Source organism: Octodon degus, unplaced genomic scaffold (assembly GCF_000260255.1).
Source record: "Octodon degus isolate 3935 unplaced genomic scaffold, OctDeg1.0 scaffold00073, whole genome shotgun sequence".
Classification (NCBI taxonomy): Eukaryota; Metazoa; Chordata; class Mammalia; order Rodentia; family Octodontidae; genus Octodon; species Octodon degus.
This window is the reverse complement of record NW_004524649.1, coordinates 378,086-398,549: the sequence shown is the minus strand read 5'-3', so window position 1 is coordinate 398,549 and position 20,464 is coordinate 378,086. Positions and strand designations below refer to the sequence as shown.

The 20,464-nt window shown below is 54.2% G+C and overlaps 2 protein-coding genes and 1 long non-coding RNA gene across 7 annotated transcripts in view; 1 reads left to right on the top strand and 2 right to left on the bottom strand.

Moving 5' to 3' along the window:
* Window positions 1–6,163, bottom strand: part of LOC111817887 — a 15,930-nt gene extending 9,767 nt beyond the window's left edge. The window contains exons 1-2 of the long non-coding RNA XR_002821993.1: window positions 6,153–6,163; window positions 1,642–1,646 (exon numbers count right to left, since the gene is read on the bottom strand). This is a non-coding gene — a long non-coding RNA (uncharacterized LOC111817887). The remainder of the gene's footprint in view (window positions 1–1,641; window positions 1,647–6,152) is intronic.
* The window catches only part of Pkn1 (protein kinase N1), a 23,760-nt gene extending 6,608 nt beyond the window's left edge, over window positions 1–17,152 (top strand). For all 3 annotated transcript variants that reach the window (XM_004635527.2, XM_023720117.1, XM_004635526.2), the window contains exons 3-22: window positions 1,371–1,522; window positions 3,034–3,169; window positions 5,461–5,606; window positions 5,680–5,893; window positions 6,839–7,030; window positions 8,049–8,158; window positions 8,247–8,390; window positions 11,896–11,971; window positions 12,048–12,183; window positions 12,261–12,354; window positions 14,000–14,085; window positions 14,157–14,232; window positions 14,323–14,414; window positions 15,458–15,634; window positions 15,717–15,779; window positions 15,869–15,945; window positions 16,046–16,188; window positions 16,315–16,422; window positions 16,511–16,591; window positions 16,882–17,152. In XM_004635527.2, the coding sequence (XP_004635584.1) occupies window positions 1,371–1,522; window positions 3,034–3,169; window positions 5,461–5,606; window positions 5,680–5,893; window positions 6,839–7,030; window positions 8,049–8,158; window positions 8,247–8,390; window positions 11,896–11,971; window positions 12,048–12,183; window positions 12,261–12,354; window positions 14,000–14,085; window positions 14,157–14,232; window positions 14,323–14,414; window positions 15,458–15,634; window positions 15,717–15,779; window positions 15,869–15,945; window positions 16,046–16,188; window positions 16,315–16,422; window positions 16,511–16,591; window positions 16,882–17,085 (2,507 nt within the window). In that variant the 3' untranslated portion in view covers window positions 17,086–17,152. The remainder of the gene's footprint in view (window positions 1–1,370; window positions 1,523–3,033; window positions 3,170–5,460; window positions 5,607–5,679; window positions 5,894–6,838; window positions 7,031–8,048; window positions 8,159–8,246; window positions 8,391–11,895; window positions 11,972–12,047; window positions 12,184–12,260; window positions 12,355–13,999; window positions 14,086–14,156; window positions 14,233–14,322; window positions 14,415–15,457; window positions 15,635–15,716; window positions 15,780–15,868; window positions 15,946–16,045; window positions 16,189–16,314; window positions 16,423–16,510; window positions 16,592–16,881) is intronic.
* A 93-nt stretch (window positions 17,153–17,245) lies between these two features.
* Ptger1 (prostaglandin E receptor 1) lies at window positions 17,246–20,224 on the bottom strand. 3 transcript variants are annotated; one of them, XM_023720119.1, is made up of 3 exons: window positions 19,868–20,224; window positions 18,084–19,583; window positions 17,246–17,736 (listed from the first exon to the last, which is right to left on the bottom strand). In XM_023720119.1, the coding sequence occupies exons 2-3, from the start codon at window positions 19,020–19,022 to the stop codon at window positions 17,470–17,472; spliced, it is 1,206 nt and encodes a 401-aa protein (XP_023575887.1). In that variant the 5' UTR covers window positions 19,023–19,583; window positions 19,868–20,224; the 3' UTR covers window positions 17,246–17,469. The 3 variants fall into 3 exon arrangements, with proteins under 3 accessions (XP_023575887.1, XP_023575886.1, XP_004635678.1); XM_023720118.1 differs by having other exon boundaries at window positions 18,084–19,039; XM_004635621.2 differs by having other exon boundaries at window positions 18,084–20,224.
* Between the last annotated feature and the right edge of the window lie 240 nt (window positions 20,225–20,464).

The window sequence follows — 20,464 nt, the reverse complement described above, 5'->3', positions numbered from 1 at the left end:
TTCCACTGAGCCATCTCCCCGGCCCTGCATTTTCTTTTTCTTTCTTTTTTTTTTTTTGGTGGAACCAGGGATTGAACTCAGGCCCTTGTGCTTACCAGGGAAGCATTTAAAGCATTTATTCTACTGAACCATCTCCCCAGCCCCTTGTTTTTTGTTTTGTTTTGTAGTTGTGCTTTGAAAAGGGGTCTCTCTATGTTATCCAGGCTGGCCTTAAACTCACCACATTGCCCAAGATGACCTCGAATTCACGATCCTCCTCCTTTAGCTTCCTGAGTTTTAGGATTACAGATGTGGCCCACCATGTTTCATTATTTTTTAAACATTTCAATGTTTTCTAATAGTACATATTTGTAGGACATAACAATTACATTTATTGTTGGGAGTTTGTACATGTGCAGAAAACATCTTAATTCTTTTTTGTGCCTTCAGTTAATTTTTAATTTACAGTATTTTTTTAGTTGTGGTAAAAAAAAAGCCTTGTAATATAAAATCTACTCTTTTTTTTGGCGGAACCGGGGATTGAACTCAGGCCCTTGCACTTGCCAAGGAAGTGCTTATTCTACTGAGCCATCTCCCCAGCCCCTCTACTGTCTTTAAGTGTGGAGTTCAGTTAAATGTTTTTGTATTTTGGGGGCAGGCATACTGAACTCAGGACCTTGTGCTTGTCTCGGAAGCACTGCACCACTGAGCTATATCCCCATCTCCTATCTTTTTTTGTTTTGTGTTTCGAGATAGGATCAGAATATCTAGTGCAGGCTATACTTGAACTTACCGTGTTGCCCAGGCTGGGCTCTCGGGAATCCTGCAGCCTCAGCCTCCCAAGTGCTGGCCTTGCAGGCGTATGCTACCACATCCAGCTTAAAGCACTGTCATCTTCTAAGCTGAGATTCTGACACTTATGCCCACACCTGGGTGACATCCAGAGACCCTGCAACTGTCACGTGAATACTTGGAGACACAGACTTTCATGGTGGTACTCACAAAGTAAGGGACTGAGGTGACTTCCTGTGGACCCCAGAGCCTGCTGCATCTGTCACAGCAGTGCCCAGATTCTGCAGCACACCCACAGCACCCAGAAACTCAGAGTCTGTGCAGCCACCACCCCCGAAGTCCGGTGCCATCACATGAGCCCCCAGGAACAGAGGCAGCCAACAGGGAGGTATCCTACAGTCACCTTGCACAGAATCCCCCGCTGTCATCCCCTCCTGAGGCTCAGCCATCTGCACCTGGCTGTGCTTCTGCAGGCACCAGGAGCCCCTCCCAGGGGCCACATCCACACTGAGTGGCAAACAGATCCCTGCAGCTAGAACTATGTCTCCCCAGCAGGCCACAGTGGTGACAGTGATAACCTCTTCTCCTCTCCTCTCCAGATGTCCCCCAGTCCCTGGGTGCAGGCAGCTCTGCCTGCTCGGCCACCAACCTGAGCCGTGTAGCTGGCCTAGAGAAGCAGCTGGCCATCGAGCTGAAGGTCAAGCAGGGCGCAGAGAACATGATCCAGACCTACAGCAACGGCAGCACCAAGGTGGGTGGTGCAGGCACACTCGTGTGCACTCCACACAGGTGCACACAGGCACTCGGGCAGACTCCAGCTGGGTGCACACGCACACCTGCATTGGTTCACACCCACCTGCCTGTGTATACCCCATCTTAGCTTATTCTCTTGGGGGGGCTTTTTGGTGTTACGTAGTTCTTAGTTTGTTTTTCTGTTGCTGTGACTGAAGACCACAGCGTGGGTAATTTATAGAGAAAAGAAGTCAGCAGGGAAGGACATAGTTCAGTGGTGAGTGCTTGACCAGCATGGCTCACCTCTGGGTTCCCCCTCCAGCTCTGCAAAAAAACCTGTCTCATTCCCATTTCTTTTTCTTTTCTTTTTGGATTGTTTGCGTGTGTTTTGTCTTTTTGAGACAGGGTCTCACTATGCAGTTCAGGCTGGCCTTGAACTCACTTTGTAGCCAAGGATGGTTTTGAACTCACAGCACTCCTCCTGCCTCTCAGCCTTGCAAGTGCTGAGATTACAGGTGTGTGCTACCATCCTGGCCTGCTTTTGTTTTTTTGAGACAGGGTCTTTCTGTGTGATTGAGGCCGGCCTCGGACTCACCGTGTAGCCCAGCCTGGCCTTGAATTTACAGCAGTCCTCCTGCTCAGCCTCCAGATGTGCTCTCCATGCCAGGGACACCCCAGTTCGAAGGCACAGTAGTGCTGACATCAGTGAGACCCTTGATGATATCCTAATAGCAGAGATATAAGGAGAGCTGCCTTGTGCTGAAGGGAGGACGCATGAAAGAGAGGCTGAGGGCAGGTGCCCAGCAGCCCACTCTTGCGAGACCAAATTCGAAAAACATCACAAAAGGGAAATCACCCAGGGACATGGATGTAGCCTAGTTGGGGTGGCCCCAGGTTTCAGCACACAAACCAATGGTAACAACAACAGACTAATCTGGTGTTATGAGAAGGACACTAATGTCCCTCTTTGTTTTGCAGAACTTAGCCATTACACTGAGCCACATCCTTAGACCTTGTTTTATTTTTAATTTGGGAGTCACTAAATTGCTCAGACTGAGGTCAAACTTGTGATCCTCCTGCTTCAGCCTCCCAGAGTGCTGGGATTCCAGGCGGCACCACGTAGTCCATCTTTGTGGCACCTTTCTGGACCCACCTGGCCTTGGGCACTATGCAGGTGGAGCCAGATGGAGCCCCTGCTGGTGCCGGCTGGGCTCTGAGCCCCACACACAGCTCAGCACTTCCATCCTTCAGGCAGTGGGGGTCGGTGCTGATACTGCTGTGCAGTGAGGAACCCGTTCCTAGAGAGGCTGAGTGTCTGCCTGAGCTCACACAGCTGCTAGGTGACCGGACTGGAATTTAAGCCCTGAGAACTATGTCACTTCTCTGCCCTGAGTCCTGTGGGAGTGCCTGCTGCTGTGGCCACACAGGAGCACAGTGACTGTCCCATGGACACAGGCCTGTGGCTTGTGGACAGATGGTGCTGGTCAGACCTGAGCTGCCCAGCCCTCCTCTCAGGCGTCTCTGCCACAGGACCGGAAGCTGCTGCTCACCGCCCAGCAGATGCTCCAGGACAGCAAGACCAAGATAGACATCATCCGCATGCAGCTCCGCCGGGCTCTGCAGGCTGGCCAGCTGGAGAGCCAGGCAGCAGCAGATGAGGCCCCAGGTAAGTCCCTTGCCCCAGACAGCCTCACCTGCCTTTCACCTCCCAGGGCTCAGCTGCTGGCCTAGAAAGCATCTTTTTGATGGCAGAGGTGACCCTACTACTATGCAACTCACTTTCCCATTTGTCCCTTGCAAGGTTTGGACTAGGTCAGATGTTAGCAAACTGCTACCCTCAGGCCAGACCGATCCCCTGCCCAAGTCAGGTTTCTGGTGCACAGCCACAGCCACAGCCACAGAGTCCTGCAGCCTGCTTCAGCACCTAGCAGCAGAAAATGTTTCCTGTCCAGCTTTTTAATGGAAACAGTGTGTAGAGCACTGGAGAAGAGTTGCCTTGTTCACGGGCCTGTGTGTGACCTACACGTGTCCGTGTGTGTGTGTGTGTGTGTGTGTGTGTGTGTGTTGGGGAGCACCGCGGCTGACCCACCCACGAGCATGTTGGAGTTGTTGGCTGGACTGGTCACAGGGCTGTGGTGTATTGTGTGTGGGAGTGACAGTATCCTTACTACTGTCTTGTAACAGTATTAACGCCACTCCCTGGGCACAGGGCCTCCTGTATCCCTGGGTTATGTGTCCCTGAACTTAATCAGCTGTGTTGGAGACACTGAATGGGAAAAGTGCATCTAGCCTGAGCATGTACAGACCTCTTTTCCTTGTCATTTCTCGCAAAGGATACAACATAACCACTTTCTACAGCATTCTATTGTATCAAGTGTTGAAGGTCACCTACAGACCAGTTGAAGCTTATGAAATGTCTTTGCTGTGGCATACACCCGTGATCCCAGCACTCTGGGAGGCTGAGGCAGGGGGATTACAAACTGTAGCCCAGCCTAGGCAATTCAATAATTTAAACAGGCTCTATCAAAATATAAAGCAAGACCAAAAAAAGAGGCTGGGGAGATAGCTCAGTGTGAAATACCTGGGTTCAATCTCTAGTGTCATCGTCATCGTCATTGTCTTTTTTTTTTTTCCTAGTGCCTTCTTAAGTAAATGAGGAGCTCAGTGTGGAGGCCTGGTTTTGCTTACAGGATCACGATAAATAAACACAAGCAAACAATAGAAGTTTCTTTGCTCCTGGGCCTGGGGGCTGTAGGTCTGCTTTTGGGTGCAGTGGTGTTGCTTCTGGTACAGTTCTGTTCCTGCCTCTCTCCTGGCCTCTTTCTTGTGTCCCGACACAGGGAAGGGGTGGGGGGAGGAAGAGAGCGTGAAGACAAGCTTGCCATTGTTTCTTGTTTTTTATTTTATGTGATGCTGATATCCCTTTTGTTTCTTTCTCTTCCTCTTCCTCCTCCTCTACTCCTCTTTCTTCTTCTCCTCCTTCTCCTTCTTTTCCTTCTCTTTCTCCTTTATCCTTCTTTCTTCTGTTCTCTTTTGTTTTTGAGACAAGGTCTCCTTATGTAGTTCAGGCTGGCCCTGAACTCACTTTGCAGCCCAGGCTGATCTCAAACTCAGAGCAGTCCTTCTGCCTCAGCCTTGGGAATGCTGGAATTACAGACATGTACCACCACGCCTGGCTGATCATCTTTTTTTTTTTTAGCCAGAGCCTCACAGTATAATCCAGGCTGGCCTTGAACTCAGTGATCCTCTTGCCTCAGTCTCCCAAGCGTTAGGATGACACTAGTGCACCCCCACACCCAGAGTGATGTCTCTTATAGCGGCTCCAATTCCATGACCTCTGGCCCTAATCCTGCTCAGCACAAAGCCCTATCCCCGAGAAGCATCCCATGGTGGGCCAGCATTTCCACAGATGAGTTTGGGGACAGGTGCACTCAGCCTCTTAACACTTGTCTCTGTGGCTCCAGGGCCATCTATCTAGGTGGCAGTGTGCATTGTGGCTGTCCCTGTGCCTGGCTAAGGATGTGACAGCAATTGGTGACTCTGAAGTGGAGATTTATGTTCCTACCCTAGGAGTGGCAGGTGCTGGGGTCAAGGCTGAATTCAGTTGTAAGGTGCCTGTCCTTGTGGGTCTCATGGTGCCTGTCTGTCCCTGTAGTCCACCTGGGATAGAAGAGGACCCATTACAGTGTGTCTGTCTCACACCAGGGTGGATAGTCTACCTGTATGTTGTTACCATGATGGTCCTTCCATAACTGTCCTTAGAGCCAGCCTGTGAATAGTGGCATTAGGACAACTGTGTGACTGAGTCAGGTAGAGTATGATTGGTGGACTGGGTGGGGTGTGGCCATGTCACCCTGATTGCTAACCAAGGGAGACACCCATCCTGGTGGTGATGTTGCTGCCGCATCATTGCGTTTGGGACCAGACCAGTCTCACTGCCGAGCATCTTGCCCACAGGGGCTCCAGACCTGGGAGCAGTGGAGCTGCGCATTGAGGAGCTTCGGCATCACTTCCGAGTGGAGCACGCTGTGGCTGAGGGAGCCAAGAACGTGCTGCGCCTCCTCAGTGCGGCCAAGGCCCCAGACCGGAAGGCTATCAGCGAGGTGAGGAGCTGGGCCTGGAGCAAGGTGGGGGCGCCCAGAATGCCCCTCTGCATCGTGCATCTTACCATCACAGGCCCAGGAGAAGCTGACAGAGTCTAACCAGAAGCTGGGCCTGCTGCGTGAGGCACTGGAGCGCAGGCTGGGGGAGCTGCCTGCTGACCACCCGAAGGGGCGGCTGCTACGTGAGGAGCTGGCTGCAGCCTCATCGGCCGCTTTCAGTGCGCTGCTGAGTGAGCCCTTCCCGGCCTCACACTACAGCACGCTGTGCAAGCCCGCACCACTCACAGGTGGGCCTCCCCGCTGGCCCCTGCTGTGCACACTGCCCCTCTTGCCCAACTGGCCCCTTTTCCTGTCTGTGCCCAGCCTTGCCTTAGACCTGCATCCGTTCTCACCCCTCTGATCAGCCCACCGCATCTTGCTCAGATCCCTTAATTCCACCTGACTCCTCCTTGCCTAGACCCTGGCTTCCTTTTTTGTTTTTGAAGTAGGGTTTTAAGCTGGCCTTTAACTCACTGTGTAACCCAGGCAGGCCTCAAACTCATTGACCCTCCTGCCTCCTGTCTCATCCTCCCCGCTGATAGCATCTCAGGCATCTGCCTGCACACCCAGAGCTCAGTGTCTGCTCTGAGTCACTCTGCTGTCCCTTAGCCCCACTATTCAGTGCCTCCCAGCCCATGTTTCCCGTTATCTCAGCCAAGTCCTGAACTCCTTGCCTTAGACCCTACTGCTGCACCTGGCCATCATTGTTTTTTCTTTTTTTGCAGTACTGGAGATTGCACCTAGGGCTTTCACACTGAGCTCTGTCCCAGTCCTTTTTCTAACTTGAGACAGGGCCTTGCTAAATCACTTGGTTGCCCAGGATGGGCTGGAACTTGTGACCTTTCTGTCTCAGCCTCCCGAGTGCTGGGATCACAAGTGTGCGCCACCACACCTGGCTCTGCTTGTCCTTTATTTTTATTTCTTTGTCGTTTTGAGACAGGATCTCACTGTGCAGTTCACGTTGGCTTTGAGCTCTCTTTGTAGCCCAGGCTGGTCTTGAACTTCCAATGATCCTCCTGCCTCAGCCTCTTAAGTGCTGAGATTACAGGCCTGTGCCACCACACTTGATTCTGGTTGTCCTTTATCAGCTACCCCCAGGTGGTGGTGTTTTCTGCGATGTCCCCCCTTCACCTCAGCCCTCTCACCCTGACCCTGATGTGCCCATTGCCCCCATGAGTCTACTTTTCCTCCAGGGACTCTGGAGGTACGTGTGGTAGGCTGCAGGGACCTTCCTGAGAACATTCCGTGGAATCCCTCGCCCTCTGGGACACCTGGGACCCCTGACAGTCGCACCCCCTTCCTGAGCCGCCCAGGCCGGGGCCTTTACAGCCGAAGTGGAAGCCTCAGTGGCCGAAGTAGCCTCAAAGCAGAGTCAGAGAACACGAGTGAGTGAGTGGGTGCTGGGAGCCGGGTGTGCAGGGGCAGGTGGGAGTCCTGAGTGCCTTAATTTTTAATACTTTTAAAACCATTAGGGTGATTGTTAGCTAACAACAACAGTGCCGAGCTGAGCCTGGTGGTGCATTTCTGTCATCCTATCACTCAGGAAGCTGAGGCAGGAGGATTGCTGTAAATTCAGAACCACCCTGGACTACATATTAGACCCTGATTCAGAAAATCAAAATAGACAAAAAAGCCAGTAGGGTGATTGTTATCAAAACAACAGTAACAAGAAACAGAAAATTACAAGTATTGGTGAAGATGAGAAATTGGAACCTTTGATTTTAGGCGTGTAAAGATGAGTGCCGTGGAAATTGATGTGGCAGTTCCTCAGGACCATGAAACACAGGTCAGAGGGGCAGCTCCCTGGTAGAGCACTTTGCCTTTTATGTACAAGGCCCTGGGTTCCATTCCCAGCGCTGTAGAGAATTTAAAAATTGAAAAAATTACTAATCCAGTATGATTCAGCCATTCTTTGTTTTCAGTACTTTGGATTAAACCCAGCCCATCATGCTGAGCTGCATCCCCAGCCCTTCCTAGCTTTTCATTTTGAGACAGTCGGGATAAGTTGCCGTGTTGTCCAGACTGCACTGAAACTTTCAATCCTCCTGCCTCTTGGCGTCCTGAGTGCTAGGATGACAGGCATGCGTCACTGTGACTGGCTTGACCCCACCTTTTTTCTTTTCTTATATTTTTTTTTTTGTGTGTGTGTGTGTGTGTGTGTGTGTGGCCAGCTCAGCCCACCAGGGGGCGGGGCTGGCTGGCATGTGGTGCTGGGGGATTGAACCGCGGTCCCTGTGCTTTGCTAAGCTTGTTCTAAGTAGGTGCTTTAGATCACTGAGCCATCTCACCAGCCCAACCCCACCTTTTTCCTTTTTTTTTTTTTCTTTTCAAAGTTTTTTTGTTAAATTTTTTTTTTTTTTTTTTTTCTTCCCACCTTTTTTCTGACTGCCTCTCCCATTGCAGGCGAGGTCAGCACTGTGCTGAAGCTGGATAACACAGTGGTGGGACAGACATCCTGGAAGCCATGTGGGCCTAGTGCATGGGACCAGAGCTTCACCTTAGAGCTGGAGCGGGTAAGCTGCACTAGGGTGGCAGGACCCAGGAAGAGGAAGAGGGGCCCTGGTGTTGGATGCTGGCCACCCCACTCTGTCTCTCCTGTAGGCCCGGGAGCTGGAGCTGGCTGTGTTCTGGCGGGACCAGCGGGGCCTGTGTGCTCTCAAGTTCCTGAAACTGGAGGATTTCCTGGACAATGAGCGGCATGAAGTGCAGCTGGACATGGAGCCGCAGGGCTCCCTGCTGGCCGAGGTATGGCGGCACAGGTGCTGCAGAGCTGTGCTGAGCTTAGAAGAATGCAGTCACAGCCATGGCAAAGGTGACACCGGGAGCAGGGGCTGGCTTACTCGGAGACTACAACGTACAGTGCTCTGTGTGAGGCGTCAGCCCAGACGTCGCCGCCTGCGGGGGCAGTCCTCTGACCTGTAGCACAGTTCTCAGAGTGTGCTCCTGTCCTTGAGCTACACCTGACCTTATTTTTAAAAAGAGCTGGACAAAGGGCCACAAGCACTCTGGGAAGCTGAGGCAGGAGGGTTGTGGGTTCACATGTCACCTGGGCAACCCACTGAGACTGTTTCAATTAAAAAGGGGCTGGTGACATAGCTCAGTGGCAAAGTGTCCATGAGTTTGATCTCTAGTACTAGAAATAAAGTTTTGAAGAAATAGAAAACTACTATAATATTTGCCTAGGTTCATTCATCCCCAGCACTACACACACACACACACACACACACACACACACACACTCACACACTCATATGCAGAGAATGCTAGCTGTGATAGTGTATGCCTGTAATCTCACATTTAGGAGGCTAAGGCAGGAGAATCACTGTGAGTTCAAGACCAGGCTGGGCTATAAAGTGAGTTCAAGGTCAGCCTAAACTACTTAGGAAGACCCTGTCTCAAAAAAGGAAAAAATTGATCAGGCTTGGTGGTATCTGCCTGTAATCCCAAGACTTAGGAAAGCTGAAGGAGGTGGATCTCTGAGTTCAAGACCAGCCTGGGCTACATAGCAAGACCCTATCTCAAACAAAACAGTAAAAGAAAAATCACAAAAATTTGATCAAGACAGACATTCAAATAAAGTATGGCAACATGTCTCCATTGCTGCCAGAGCTACCATGGCTCAGAGGGTCACTACTAGATAGACCGCTGAGCTATCTCCCTGCACCCCTGGTTTTATTTTTGAGGCTAGGTCTTAATATGCATTCTAGGCTAGGATCACTCTGTAGCCCAGACTGGCTTTGAACTCAGCAGTCCTCCTGCCTCAGCCTCCTGAGTGCTGGGAACACAGGTGTGCACTGCTACACCTGGTAAGAGCTGGGTTTGACAGAGGATGAAACTCAGAAAGCTACTGACCCCTTCTTTGAGCTGTATTGTCTGAAAAATATCTTTCAGTCCATCCCTTGTTTTTTTTTTTTTTTTTTTTCTGTATTTTAGGGAAGGGTCTGCAGGGGGTTCAGGGTCTCACTACTAGATCAGACTCCTAGTGATCCTCAGGGATTCCTGCCCTGGAGCTTGTGTCCTTTGTGGCCCTTGGGAGTTGGGCTCTGGGGATGTTGGGCAGCATCAGTGCCGCCCCACCCAAGTCAGCAGTCTGAAGTGTTCCCCTGATAACTGTCCCTGGCCAGGAACCCAGGGCTCAGTGTCCTTTCTAGCTGAGCCCCTGTGTGGACTGGCACTAGGGGATATGGACATTAATTCACATAACGGCCTACAGAGAAGGGACTGTCAAGAGCTGAGGTTTGTTTTGGTTTAGTTTTTTTAATGTATCTGGTACAGGGTCTCACTATGCAGTTTGGACTTACAGTGCTTTTCCTGTTTTCAGCCTCCACATTGCTGGGATTACAGGCATGTGCCACCATGCCTGGTGTTGGTGGCTGGCTCAGCAGGCCCGGGGGCAGGACTGGCACAGCATGTGGTGTCAGAGATTTAACCCTGGTCCCTGTTCTTCCTAAGCATGCACTTAGTCTACTGAGCTATCTCTCCAGCCCTGGTTTTATTATTTTATTTATTTTGTGGCTGGCTCAGCCCACTGTGGGGGTGGCACTGGCACAGATGTGGTGCTGGGGATCAAACTGTGGTTCCTGCACTTGCCTAAGCTTGCCTAAGCAGGTGCTTTAGACCGCTGAGCTATTTCCCTGGCACCCCTGGTTTTATTTTTGAGGTTGGGTCTTAATATGCATTCCAGGCTAGGTTCACTCTGTAGCCCAGACTGGCTTTGAACTCAGCAGTCCTCCTGCCTCAGCCTCCTGAGTGCTGGGAACACAGGTGTGCACCGCTACACCTGATAAGAGCTGGGTTTGACAGAGGATGAAACTCAGAAAGCTAATGACCCCTTCTTTGAGCTGTATTGTCTGAAAAAAATCTTTCAGTCCATCCCTTGTTTTGTTTTTTTTTCTTCTGTATTTTAGGGAAGGGTTTGCAGGGCGTTCAGGGTCTCACTACTAGATCGGACTCCTAGTGATCCTCCTGTTTGTAACTTTCCAGGTACTGGGATTACAGGCGCGCGCCACCACACCCAGCCTCGTCTCAGTGTGTCCTGATGTGTGTGTGTGTGTGTGTGTGTGTGTGTGTGTGCACACGCACACGTGATCTCTGTGTACCTATATATCTGAAGATGTTAAGAAAGGATCTCACTATGCAGCTGGGCTGGCCTTGGGGATTGAACTGAGGCCCTTGCACTTGCCAGGCAAGCGCTTATTCTACTGAGCCATCTCCCCGCTTCCTCCCTTCCTTTTTGTTCTTCCTTTCCATCTCTGCCCCCCACCTCCAGGGGCCTGCCATGTGGTGGGCCAGTGCGCTCGCTGGCTGCCCGAGCACCACCGAGGGTGTGAAGCAGCGCGCGTCCGGTGGGACGTGTGCACTGAGAACACATAGCGCTGTCCTGTTTTATGTTTGAGCAGTGGTCAGCCAGTCACTCAGGGTAGGCCGGGCGTGTGCTACCACGCCCATAATCCAACACAAGGAGGGCTGAGGCAGGGGGATTGCTGAAAGTTCAAGGCCAGCCTGAGCTACAGAGTGAATTCAGGATCAGCCTGAACTATATAGTGATACCTTGTCTAAAAAAAAAAATCAAAAAACAAAACAAAACAAAAACCCCAGAAAAAATAGTAAAATAGGCTGGTGTCTGTAGCAGTGCCCCCCTGAAATCCCAGAACTCTGGGAGGCTGAGGCCAGTCTGTAGAGCTCTCTTGTGTTGGAGAGGGGCTTTTTTTCTTTTTCTTTGCATTTATTTATTTATTTTTGTATTTTAGTACAGGGCTTACAGGGTCTCACTAAGCAGATCCGGACTCCTAGTGATCTGCTTGTGTCCAGCCTCCCAAGAGCTCGGATTACAGGCGCAGCTACCCTACCCACTGCCACGCCCAGTCTCAGGATCACCATTGTCTCAGCAGGGCTGGCCCTGGTGCAACATGTAGAGCTGGTGATTGAATCCCAGCTGCTGCATCTGCCTCAGCAGGCGCTTTAATCTGCTGAGCTATTTGGCCAGCCTTTTTTTTATTTTATTTTTATTTTTAGGGTCTTGCTCTACAGTTCAGATAGAAGCTAGCCTTGAACTCTAGGTGATCCTCCTGCCTCAGCCTCTCGAGTGCTGGGATCATATGAGTGTCCCACCGCACCGGGCTGCACTAGGCACCTCTTAGTCCAGGCAACTCAGTCAGGACAGAGTTCAGGGCTGCATGCCCCTTTGCTCCTGAGGGCTCTGCCTGCTGTCCTGGCGATCAGAGTCCTCACCTCTGGGGACTTCTCCCAGGTCACCTTCCACAACCCTGTCATCGAGAGAATCCCCCGGCTCCAGAGGCAGAAGAAAATTTTCTCCAAGCAGCAAGGTGAGCAGGTGGAAGGCCTGGGCTGGAAGAGGTGGGGTCCTCAGGTGGCACGGGGTGACACTTTCCCTGTCCCTAGGAAAAGCTTTTCAGCGTGCCAGGCAGATGAACATTGATGTGGCCACATGGGTGCGGCTGCTTCGAAGGCTCATCCCCAACGCCACCAGCACCTTCAGCCCTGGGGCTTCTCCAGGACCTGAGGCCCGGCCCGTGGGGTAAGGTGGGCTTCCCTCCGCACTCCCCCCCAGCTCCGGGGGCTGCGTCTCCACACAGCCCCTGGCCTGTGCTGCAGGGATATCTCCATGGAGAAGCTGAGCCTTGGGCCTGACTCCGACCGCTCCCCACAGAAGAGTCCTCCAGGGCCTCGGTCCAGCACATCCGTCCTGGTGAGCACCTGTCTCCTGTTGCCTCCTGAGCCTGGGTGACATCAGGGTCCTGCTCAGTGCCAGAGCCCAGCAGAAGCCTAGCTGGGGACAAATACCACACTCTTGCAGAACCAGCGCCTGGTTTTCTTTCTGGTTAAACATGGCAGATCAGGGGCTGTAGTCTGGGCTCCAACCCTGTGTTCTGTCTCCAGCACTGCAGAGAAAAACATCGGTGAGTTTGGAGCCAGGGATAATGGCTCATCCCTATAATCTCAGTACTCCAGGAGGCTGAAGCAGGAAGATCTCAAGTTTGAGCCCAGCACGGCAACACTTGTTTCAAAACTTTTTTTAAAAAAAAATGGCTAAGGATCTAGCCTGGTGTAGAGGTTCTGGATTCAACCCTAGTGCCACAAAAAAAAAAAAAAAAGAAAAGAAAAAGAAAAAAAATTGGAAACTGGACCACCTGCACTGCACACTTTACTATCTAGCTTTGATTCTTTTGTATGTGGTCAGGGACGGTGGTGCACACCTCTCATGCCAGCACGCGGGAACCTGAGGCAGGAGGATTGCTGCAAGTCTGAGGCCAGCCTGGGCTAAATAGCCAGATCAAAAAAATAGGGCCTCGCTGGGTGTGGTGGTACTCACCTGTAATCCCAGCACTCAGGAGGCTGAAACAGGAGAGACACAAGTTCGAGTACTTCCTGAGAGCCTTAGCAAGCTTGTGTCTCCGTAAAAGGGCTGGGATGTCACTTACTAAAGAGCCCTGGGTTCAAGTTCCAGTGCTGCATGCATATATATTACTACATATTAAATAGAATATAAAACATTTGGAATTTAAAGTATGTTTGGGAGGAAGAGCTGGAATGGTTTTGCTTTGTTTTTTGTTTTTTGTACTGGGAATCAAACTCATGACCTCACACTTGCCAGGCAAGCACTGTCCTGCTGAGCTGTATCTCTGGCTCTTTTTTTTTTTTATTCTTTTTGAAATAGGGCCTCACTATGTAGCTCAGGCTAGCCCTTAACTCACTGTGTAGCCCAGGCTGGCCTCAAACTTGCAGCAGTCCTCCTGCCTCAGCCTCCTGAGTGCTGACTTTGTATTTGTGCCACCACCCCTTGCTAAAGACAGGGACTGTTGGGGCTGGAAAGATAGCTCAGTGGTCTAAAGCGCCTGCTTAGGCAAACATGCAGGGACCATGATTCTATCCCCGGCACCACATGCCACACCAGCCCTGCCCCCAGGGTGGGCAGAGCTAGCCACACACACCAAAAAAGACAGGGAGTAGTTTTTTTGTTTTTGTTTTTTTATGGTGGAACCGGGGATTAAACTCAGGCCCTTGTGCTTGCCAGGCAAGTGCTTATTCTACTGAGCTATCTCCCTGGCCCCCTAGACAGGGACTGTTAAGAGGAGTTCTGTGTAATCCAGTGGTCAGATGACCCCTGGTAAAGGCAATATTTGAAGAGAGGCTTAAGGAGGGGGATCACAGAGGTGGGGAGATGTGCCCTCTTGGAAGAGACAGCAGCTACGGAAGGTAGAGATCTGCCTGTCTACTCAGGTCCCAGGAAGGGGACCAGTGTGGTTGGAGGCATATGGTCAAGGCGCAAAAGGAAGGGAGGAGGCTGGCAGGGTTGTAGGTGCTGCTGACTCCTCCCTCTGACCTCTCTGCAGGGTTCCCCGAGCCAGGAAGTGGCCACTGTTCCCGTTCCCCAGCTACCTTCAGAGAGCCAGGAGAGCCCAGGCCCTGGCCCGTGCAGGTGACTCCCTGCCCAGCTCCACTACCCGCCCCCCTGACCCGGCCCCCACCCAACGTGTCCTCTCCCTGCAGCTCTCTGAGGAAGTCACCTCTGACCCTTGAGGACTTCAAGTTCCTGGCAGTGCTAGGCCGGGGTCACTTTGGGAAGGTGAGGGTACAATGTTGGGGGCCACAGCAGGAGTTGGGGTGCCCAGGCCACACTGACCATTGAGACCACCTCTCCCCTCCATGGGTCCAGGTGCTGCTTTCAGAATTCCGGGCCAGTGGGGAGCTCTTTGCTATCAAGGCTTTGAAGAAAGGAGACATTGTGGCCCGGGACGAGGTAGAAAGGTGAGGCTGTGTCTCTGTCCCCTTTTCCGGGAGAAGAAAGACCAAGATGTCCCCTTGTGCCCTTGTATTTGAGATCTTTGTAGTTACCCAGTCATCCGCTTGTTCCCCAACCACTAAGTGCTATTTTGTCCTCATTTGTGGATTGCACAGAGAGGTTGAGCAATTTTCCCAACGTTACACAGCTAGGCAGTAGCCTGGACCCACACAAGGGTCCAGGCTCTGAGAGCTGTGCTCCTGATGACTCCATTGCTGTGCCCTTGCTTTGGTGCCAGGGCCCTAAGTTCTAGTCCTGTCTCTGCCACATATGCTCAGAGAGCTGGAGGAAGCCATATTTCCTCTTAGAACTTTGGTCCATCACAGGGATGGCAGTGCAGCCTGATGGGACACACACCTGTAATCTCAGTTATTTGGAAGGCCACAGCAGGAGGCGGGGGGCCAGGAAGTGTCACACGTTCAAGATCATTGTGGGCAACTCAGTATGTCTCCAAAAAAAATGTCTGAACAGTGCTTGATTCTTGTAGAGGCACTGGGATTTTCCCAGATTTCCCAGTGGCCTTTGTAATAATCAGGAATCCGACTCAGAAAGGCTTAAACAAATGAAGGAATTTATTGGTCTGGATCAGAAAAATCCTGGGGAGGGCATCGCTGTATCCGGGTGTTTCCCTCGTTGCACAGTCTGTCTTGGGTGAAGATGCTTCACTCCTGCAGCTTTCCTTGTCCAGAACCATCCCAGTGGGGATCCTGGCACCAGCCACCATGACTTGGCTGCCTATTCTTGAGCCAGTCCTGGCCAGGGAGATGGGTGCTCCATTGGCCTGGGGCCCGTGTCCACCCTGACAGTTGCCCAGTGGAAATAGAGGTTTGCTGTTAGGATGATGGGCGCGTTCTAGGTGCCCCATCAGCAGACAAGTCTCCCAAGGCTCAGAAGTACTCCACTCCAAGTCGCACACAGTGCCAGGCCTTCAGCAGTTCCTTTGGGCTGTGGCCCTGTGTGGAAGCTGGGCTTCAGGGGTACAGGAAACAGCTGTGGTCTCCGCCCCCAGCCTGATGTGCGAGAAGAGGATCCTGGCTGCGGTGACCAGTGCAGGGCACCCTTTCCTGGTGAACCTGTTCGGCTGCTTCCAGACACCAGAGCATGTGTGCTTCGTGATGGAGTACTCAGCTGGTGGGGACCTCATGCTGCACATCCACAGCGACGTGTTCTCAGAGCCCCGTGCTGTGTGAGTCCCCCACCAAGGCCCACCTGCCTCAGCCTCCTGGAGCTCTGGTGGCTGCATCCTTGACCCTTGCCTCTCTCTGCAGCTTCTACTCTGCCTGTGTGGTGCTGGGGCTGCAGTTCCTCCACGAACACAAGATTGTCTACAGGTGCGCTATGCCCATGGAGGGGGCACTGGGTTGGGACTGCCAAAGCCCCACCCCACGCTCACGCCTCCTGACCTTCTCACCCTCCCCAGGGACCTGAAGCTGGACAATTTGCTCTTGGACACTGAGGGCTACGTCAAGATCGCTGATTTTGGCCTCTGCAAGGAAGGTGAGGGATGGGGTCTCAGGACCATGGGTAGCAGGGGGAAGGCACCTGGGGTCCCCATTAGCTCCAGTCCCATGAGTGCCCATGGCCCTGCTGCCCCCAGGCATGGGCTACGGTGATCGGACCAGCACATTCTGTGGGACCCCCGAGTTCCTGGCCCCCGAGGTGCTGACAGATACGTCCTACACTCGCGCTGTGGACTGGTGGGGGCTGGGCGTGCTGCTGTATGAGATGTTGGTGGGTGAGGTGAGTGTCCTCGGCCTTGGTTTCCCTGTCTGTAAGCTGGGACACTTACCATCTATGTAAGCCACTCCTGTGGGAAGGGTCACAGTCCCCAGGGGCTGTACTCACCCCAGCTCTGCCTATCTTCAGTCCCCGTTCCCAGGGGATGATGAGGAGGAGGTGTTTGACAGCATTGTCAATGATGAGGTTCGCTACCCCCGTTTCCTGTCTGCTGAGGCTATTGGCATCATGCGAAGGGTGAGGACTCTGGGGTGCAGTGAAGGGGGCTGCAGGGTGGGAGACTGGGCCAGAAGCCACAGACCCTGACCCAGTTCCTTGCCTGCAGCTGCTGCGCAGGAACCCAGAGCGGAGGTTGGGGTCCAGTGAGCGTGACGCAGAGGATGTGAAAAAGCAGCCCTTCTTCAGGGTGAGTTCCCCCAGGTTCTCCCAGGCCCCTAGACCTTTCTTCCACCCAGGACCAGCACCCCCCTTCAACCTCTCCCAAAGACTAGTGGCTTCACCCTGTGAGCTAGGTCTCTTCAAAACATGGCACCACTCAGGGAACCCCCACTTGCTCCCCTCATCTGCAGCCTATTCCCCTCCTGTACCCACATTGCTCCAACTGGGGACCGCTGTCTGTGTGAGCTCAGCCCCCACTAATCACCAACATCCCCATGCAGAGCCTAAGTCTCCCCTCTGTATGTCTCTCCTCTGCAGACCCTGGGCTGGGATGTGCTTCTGGCCCGCCGCCTGCCACCACCCTTTGTGCCCAAGCTGTCAGGGCGTACCGACGTCAGCAACTTTGACGAGGAGTTTACTGGGGAGGCACCCACGCTGAGCCTGCCACGTGATGCGCGGCCCCTCTCTGCAGCTGAGCAGGCTGTTTTCCAGGACTTTGACTTTGTGCCCGGGGGCTGCTAGCACCCATCCTGCCCACCCAGAGTTCTTAGTTTTTAAAAAGGCCTTTGGGGTTCTCCCCATCCTTGCATCCTCTGTTTCTTCTTGTGCTTGGAGTGAGGCTTTGATGGGATTCACTTGAGGGAGGGTTGGGGTTGTGCTGAGGTATTGGGGCATCCAGCATGATGAGGTGAGGTGTGGGCACCGGATGTTGGGTGAGCATAGGGCTGTGGTAAGCTGAATGGAGTCTGTGGGGACTTGGAGCAACCCAGAGCCTTGGTGCCCCAGGCAGAGCATAGTATATGGCCCCCATGGTTGGGATGCCTCTCTGGAGCACAGCCCTGATGGGATAGACCCACCCCTGGCTCTGGAAATGGCTTTACTGCATGCAGCAGATCAGCCCTGCAGTCAGCAGTGGCCAAGGCCACTGTGTCTTGAACTGCGCAGTGAGCTGCCTTCCCATGCACCCTTGGTGGGGCCCAGCTCAGTGGCCCCGCCCTGGGCACCTGCTCTCACGGGGAGCAGGCGGAGCAGCTGGCGCAGCACAGCCTGGCGCAGCAGGATGTACACCCAGGGGTCCAGGATCTGGTTCCAAGAGGCGAGACGCACGGCCAGTAAGAGTGGTCGCTGCAGGGAACTGGGACTCCAGCCCCCAATGGCCAGCACCACCAGCACCTGTGGGGACAGCGGTGTCGGGCCAGGCCGGGGACTCGGGGATTGAGCTCTCCTGAGGGGGTGAGAAGGATTTAAGCAGGCAGAAAGGAGAGAAGTGCCCAGGCCAGTGAGGGAAGAGCAAGAGTTGCCGGAGAGAAGAAAGACTGCGGACTACTAGCAGGGGAGGGGAGGGAGGGTTGCATGGGTGGGGGAAGTGGGCTACACAGACACCCAAGGGAGGGGAAGAAGATGGAGCTAAGAACAACGCCGAGAAAGGCTCATAAGCTGAGGCAAAGCCTTGGCTGGGGAAGGAGAGGACCCACGCCCGTGAGCTTGTGGAAGGGGGAGGCAGGCAGCTGTGCCCTCACCAGCAGGGGGCTCCAGCAGATGCAGGACACCACCATGATGCCTACGAGCTGGCCCACCATCTCCACGTCGTGTGCACGGCTTCTGCGCGCCGAGCCACCGCCTCGGGAGCTGCGCAGGGTAGCAGAGGCTGAGGCGATGGATGAGGTGGACGAGGCAGAGGCTGAGCGCGGTGCCCAGCGCCGGCGGCTGTCGGCGCTCACGACCTCGGGGAGCCGTCGGGAACGGTGGCGGCGCCAACGTGCGCGCAACAGGGCCAGGCCACTGAGCGAATTGCACACGAGTGCTGCGAGAAGCGCGGCCAGGCCGAGACCGGCAAAGAGACCCGCAAGCACCACCTGGCGCCAGCCCCCAGGTGGTCCGAGGCCAATGAAGCACCAAGTACCCGGGTACTGCAGCTCATACCGTCCTACGTTTGCCAGCGGCAGCAGTGCCACGGCCAAGGCCACCGCAGCCAGCATGCCCAGTGCCATACGCGCACGGGCCACTGATACGCGCGATGCGTGCAGCAGTGGGCGTGTGAGGCCCACACAGCGCTCCACAGCCATTCCGCAGCCCAGCAGTAGCGGGCACAACCCGAAGAAGACCATGCAGCCCCCAAGGAAGTGGCAGGTCCCGCCGGCTGGCGCACGCCCTGCAGCATACAGGCGCAGTACCAGCGCACCCGGGATCACGTGGCCCGCCAGGTCTGTGGCCAGTAGGCTGGCGACAAACAGCAGGAAGGTGGCGGCAGAGCGGCGGCGCCGCAGCCGGCCCGCAGCCTGTGCCAGCAGCACCAGGGCCAGCACGTTGGACACGGCGCCTAGCGTCATGGAGAAGATGGGTAGCGCCGGCGATGCGCTGGGACCACTGGATGGCGCCGACGCGTTTGAGACCCCGGGTGCCTCACATGTGCTCGCCTCACCAGGCAGGCTTGAGTTCAGAGGCCCGCAGGGACTCATGTCAGGTGCCGGGAGGGCTGGGTAGGAGAGAGGAGGGCACGGTGAGGCCTGCTGAGGACTCAGTGCTGTCCCATTCCCAGGTCATGAGGCTGTCAGATGCCTCTGTCTTCTTGTGACTCCAAATGACCTGGATGCTTCCCAGCCTCCCCCTGCACTCTGCTCACACTGTCCCCACTTCAACTCCCCCAGCAACAGCTTTCCACATCTTATCTCTGGGTCTCACAGGCCCAATTGCCCCCTGCTTCACGCTTTTACCTCATGGTGAATTTCTGGCTCACTCTGACTCTGTGATGTTAGCCACCCAGTCTCTGACTGCCCCTGTTTCTGACTGAATCCATGTCACCTTTCCTTGAGTCCTATCCTCAATGCCCCAGTACTACTACACTACCTTTGGCACATCTCTCCCAGGAACCCACCTCTGCCTGCCTTGATGTGGTCTGGCTGTCCTCACAGTCCCATCTGTGCCTCAGGCTCTGCCCTGTGGCTATGTCTCTGTTGCCAGGGCATTCTGTCCTCATGCTCCCAGTTTTGATTTCCATGGTACTGTCTCTGTCCCTGAAACTACATCTCTGTCCTCATGAACCCCGGTTTTAGTCCTGCCTCCCCATTCTCCTGTCCTCTCTAGGACAGGCTCAGGCAGCCCAAGACCACACACACACTCCTCCACTGCCTGGCACTGAGGGCTGACAGGCAAACTCCCCCGGGGCCAGATGAGAAGGGAGGATGGAAAGACGGGAAGATGGGCAGGGACAGACAGTGGGGATTGAGAGCCAAGCAGGACAAGATCAAGGTAATAGTGGTCCCATCTCCTGTGCCCCCTCATGCCCTCTACCCTTCCCTCTTACCTGGTGCTGTCTGGGACACAAGGCCCCCATGGCCCCCACGCGTCAGCACCCACCGCGCCCGGCCCTGGCCAGGCTGTTCCTGCCCGCCCTCTTCCTGGGGCAGCTCGTGGCTCCCGCCTCCACCGCGCCCTGCCGGCCTTCGGGGCTGCTCCACTCTGCGCACGCCCACTGGGGCCCTTCAGGGACAGGGACCCCTCTCTGTGCTCCTGGTGCTGGGGAGGGGCCACTCCGGGCCTTAACTGCCTTGCTTCTCTGAGAGAGGCTCCTGGGAGTTGGCTTGGCCCCTGGGACCCCCACCTCCTGGCCGGGTGGGGGCAGCCCCCCCCAGGGCTTGGGCTTCTTGCCCGCCTCATTAATAAAGCGGATAAAATCTAAACACTGGAAAATATGAGCATCGCCCAGGGCGGGCTGGGGAGGCTGCAGGGGGTGGTACTGCCCCCAGCAAGGCTTTGGGGATGGGGGGGAATGCACAGGGGGGCTGTAGGACAGCACCACCCCCTGTGCTGTCTGAGGCTTTGTGGGTGTTGGGATGAATGACAGTGGCAGTTTTTGGTGGCAGTCCAGGCTGGCTGGGCCCTGCCCAGTATTTACACAGGG

Excerpts from the sequence above, each read along its gene's own strand:
- Ptger1 (XM_004635621.2), bottom strand. The coding sequence starts at position 19,022 with ATGAGTCCCTGCGGGCCTCTGAACTCAAGCCTGCCTGGTGAGGCGAGC. Across the intron at positions 17,737-18,083 it reads TCTGCTGGAGCCCCCTGCTG|GTGCTGGTGGTGCTGGCCAT; the intron begins GTGAGGGCACAG and ends CTGTCCCCACAG.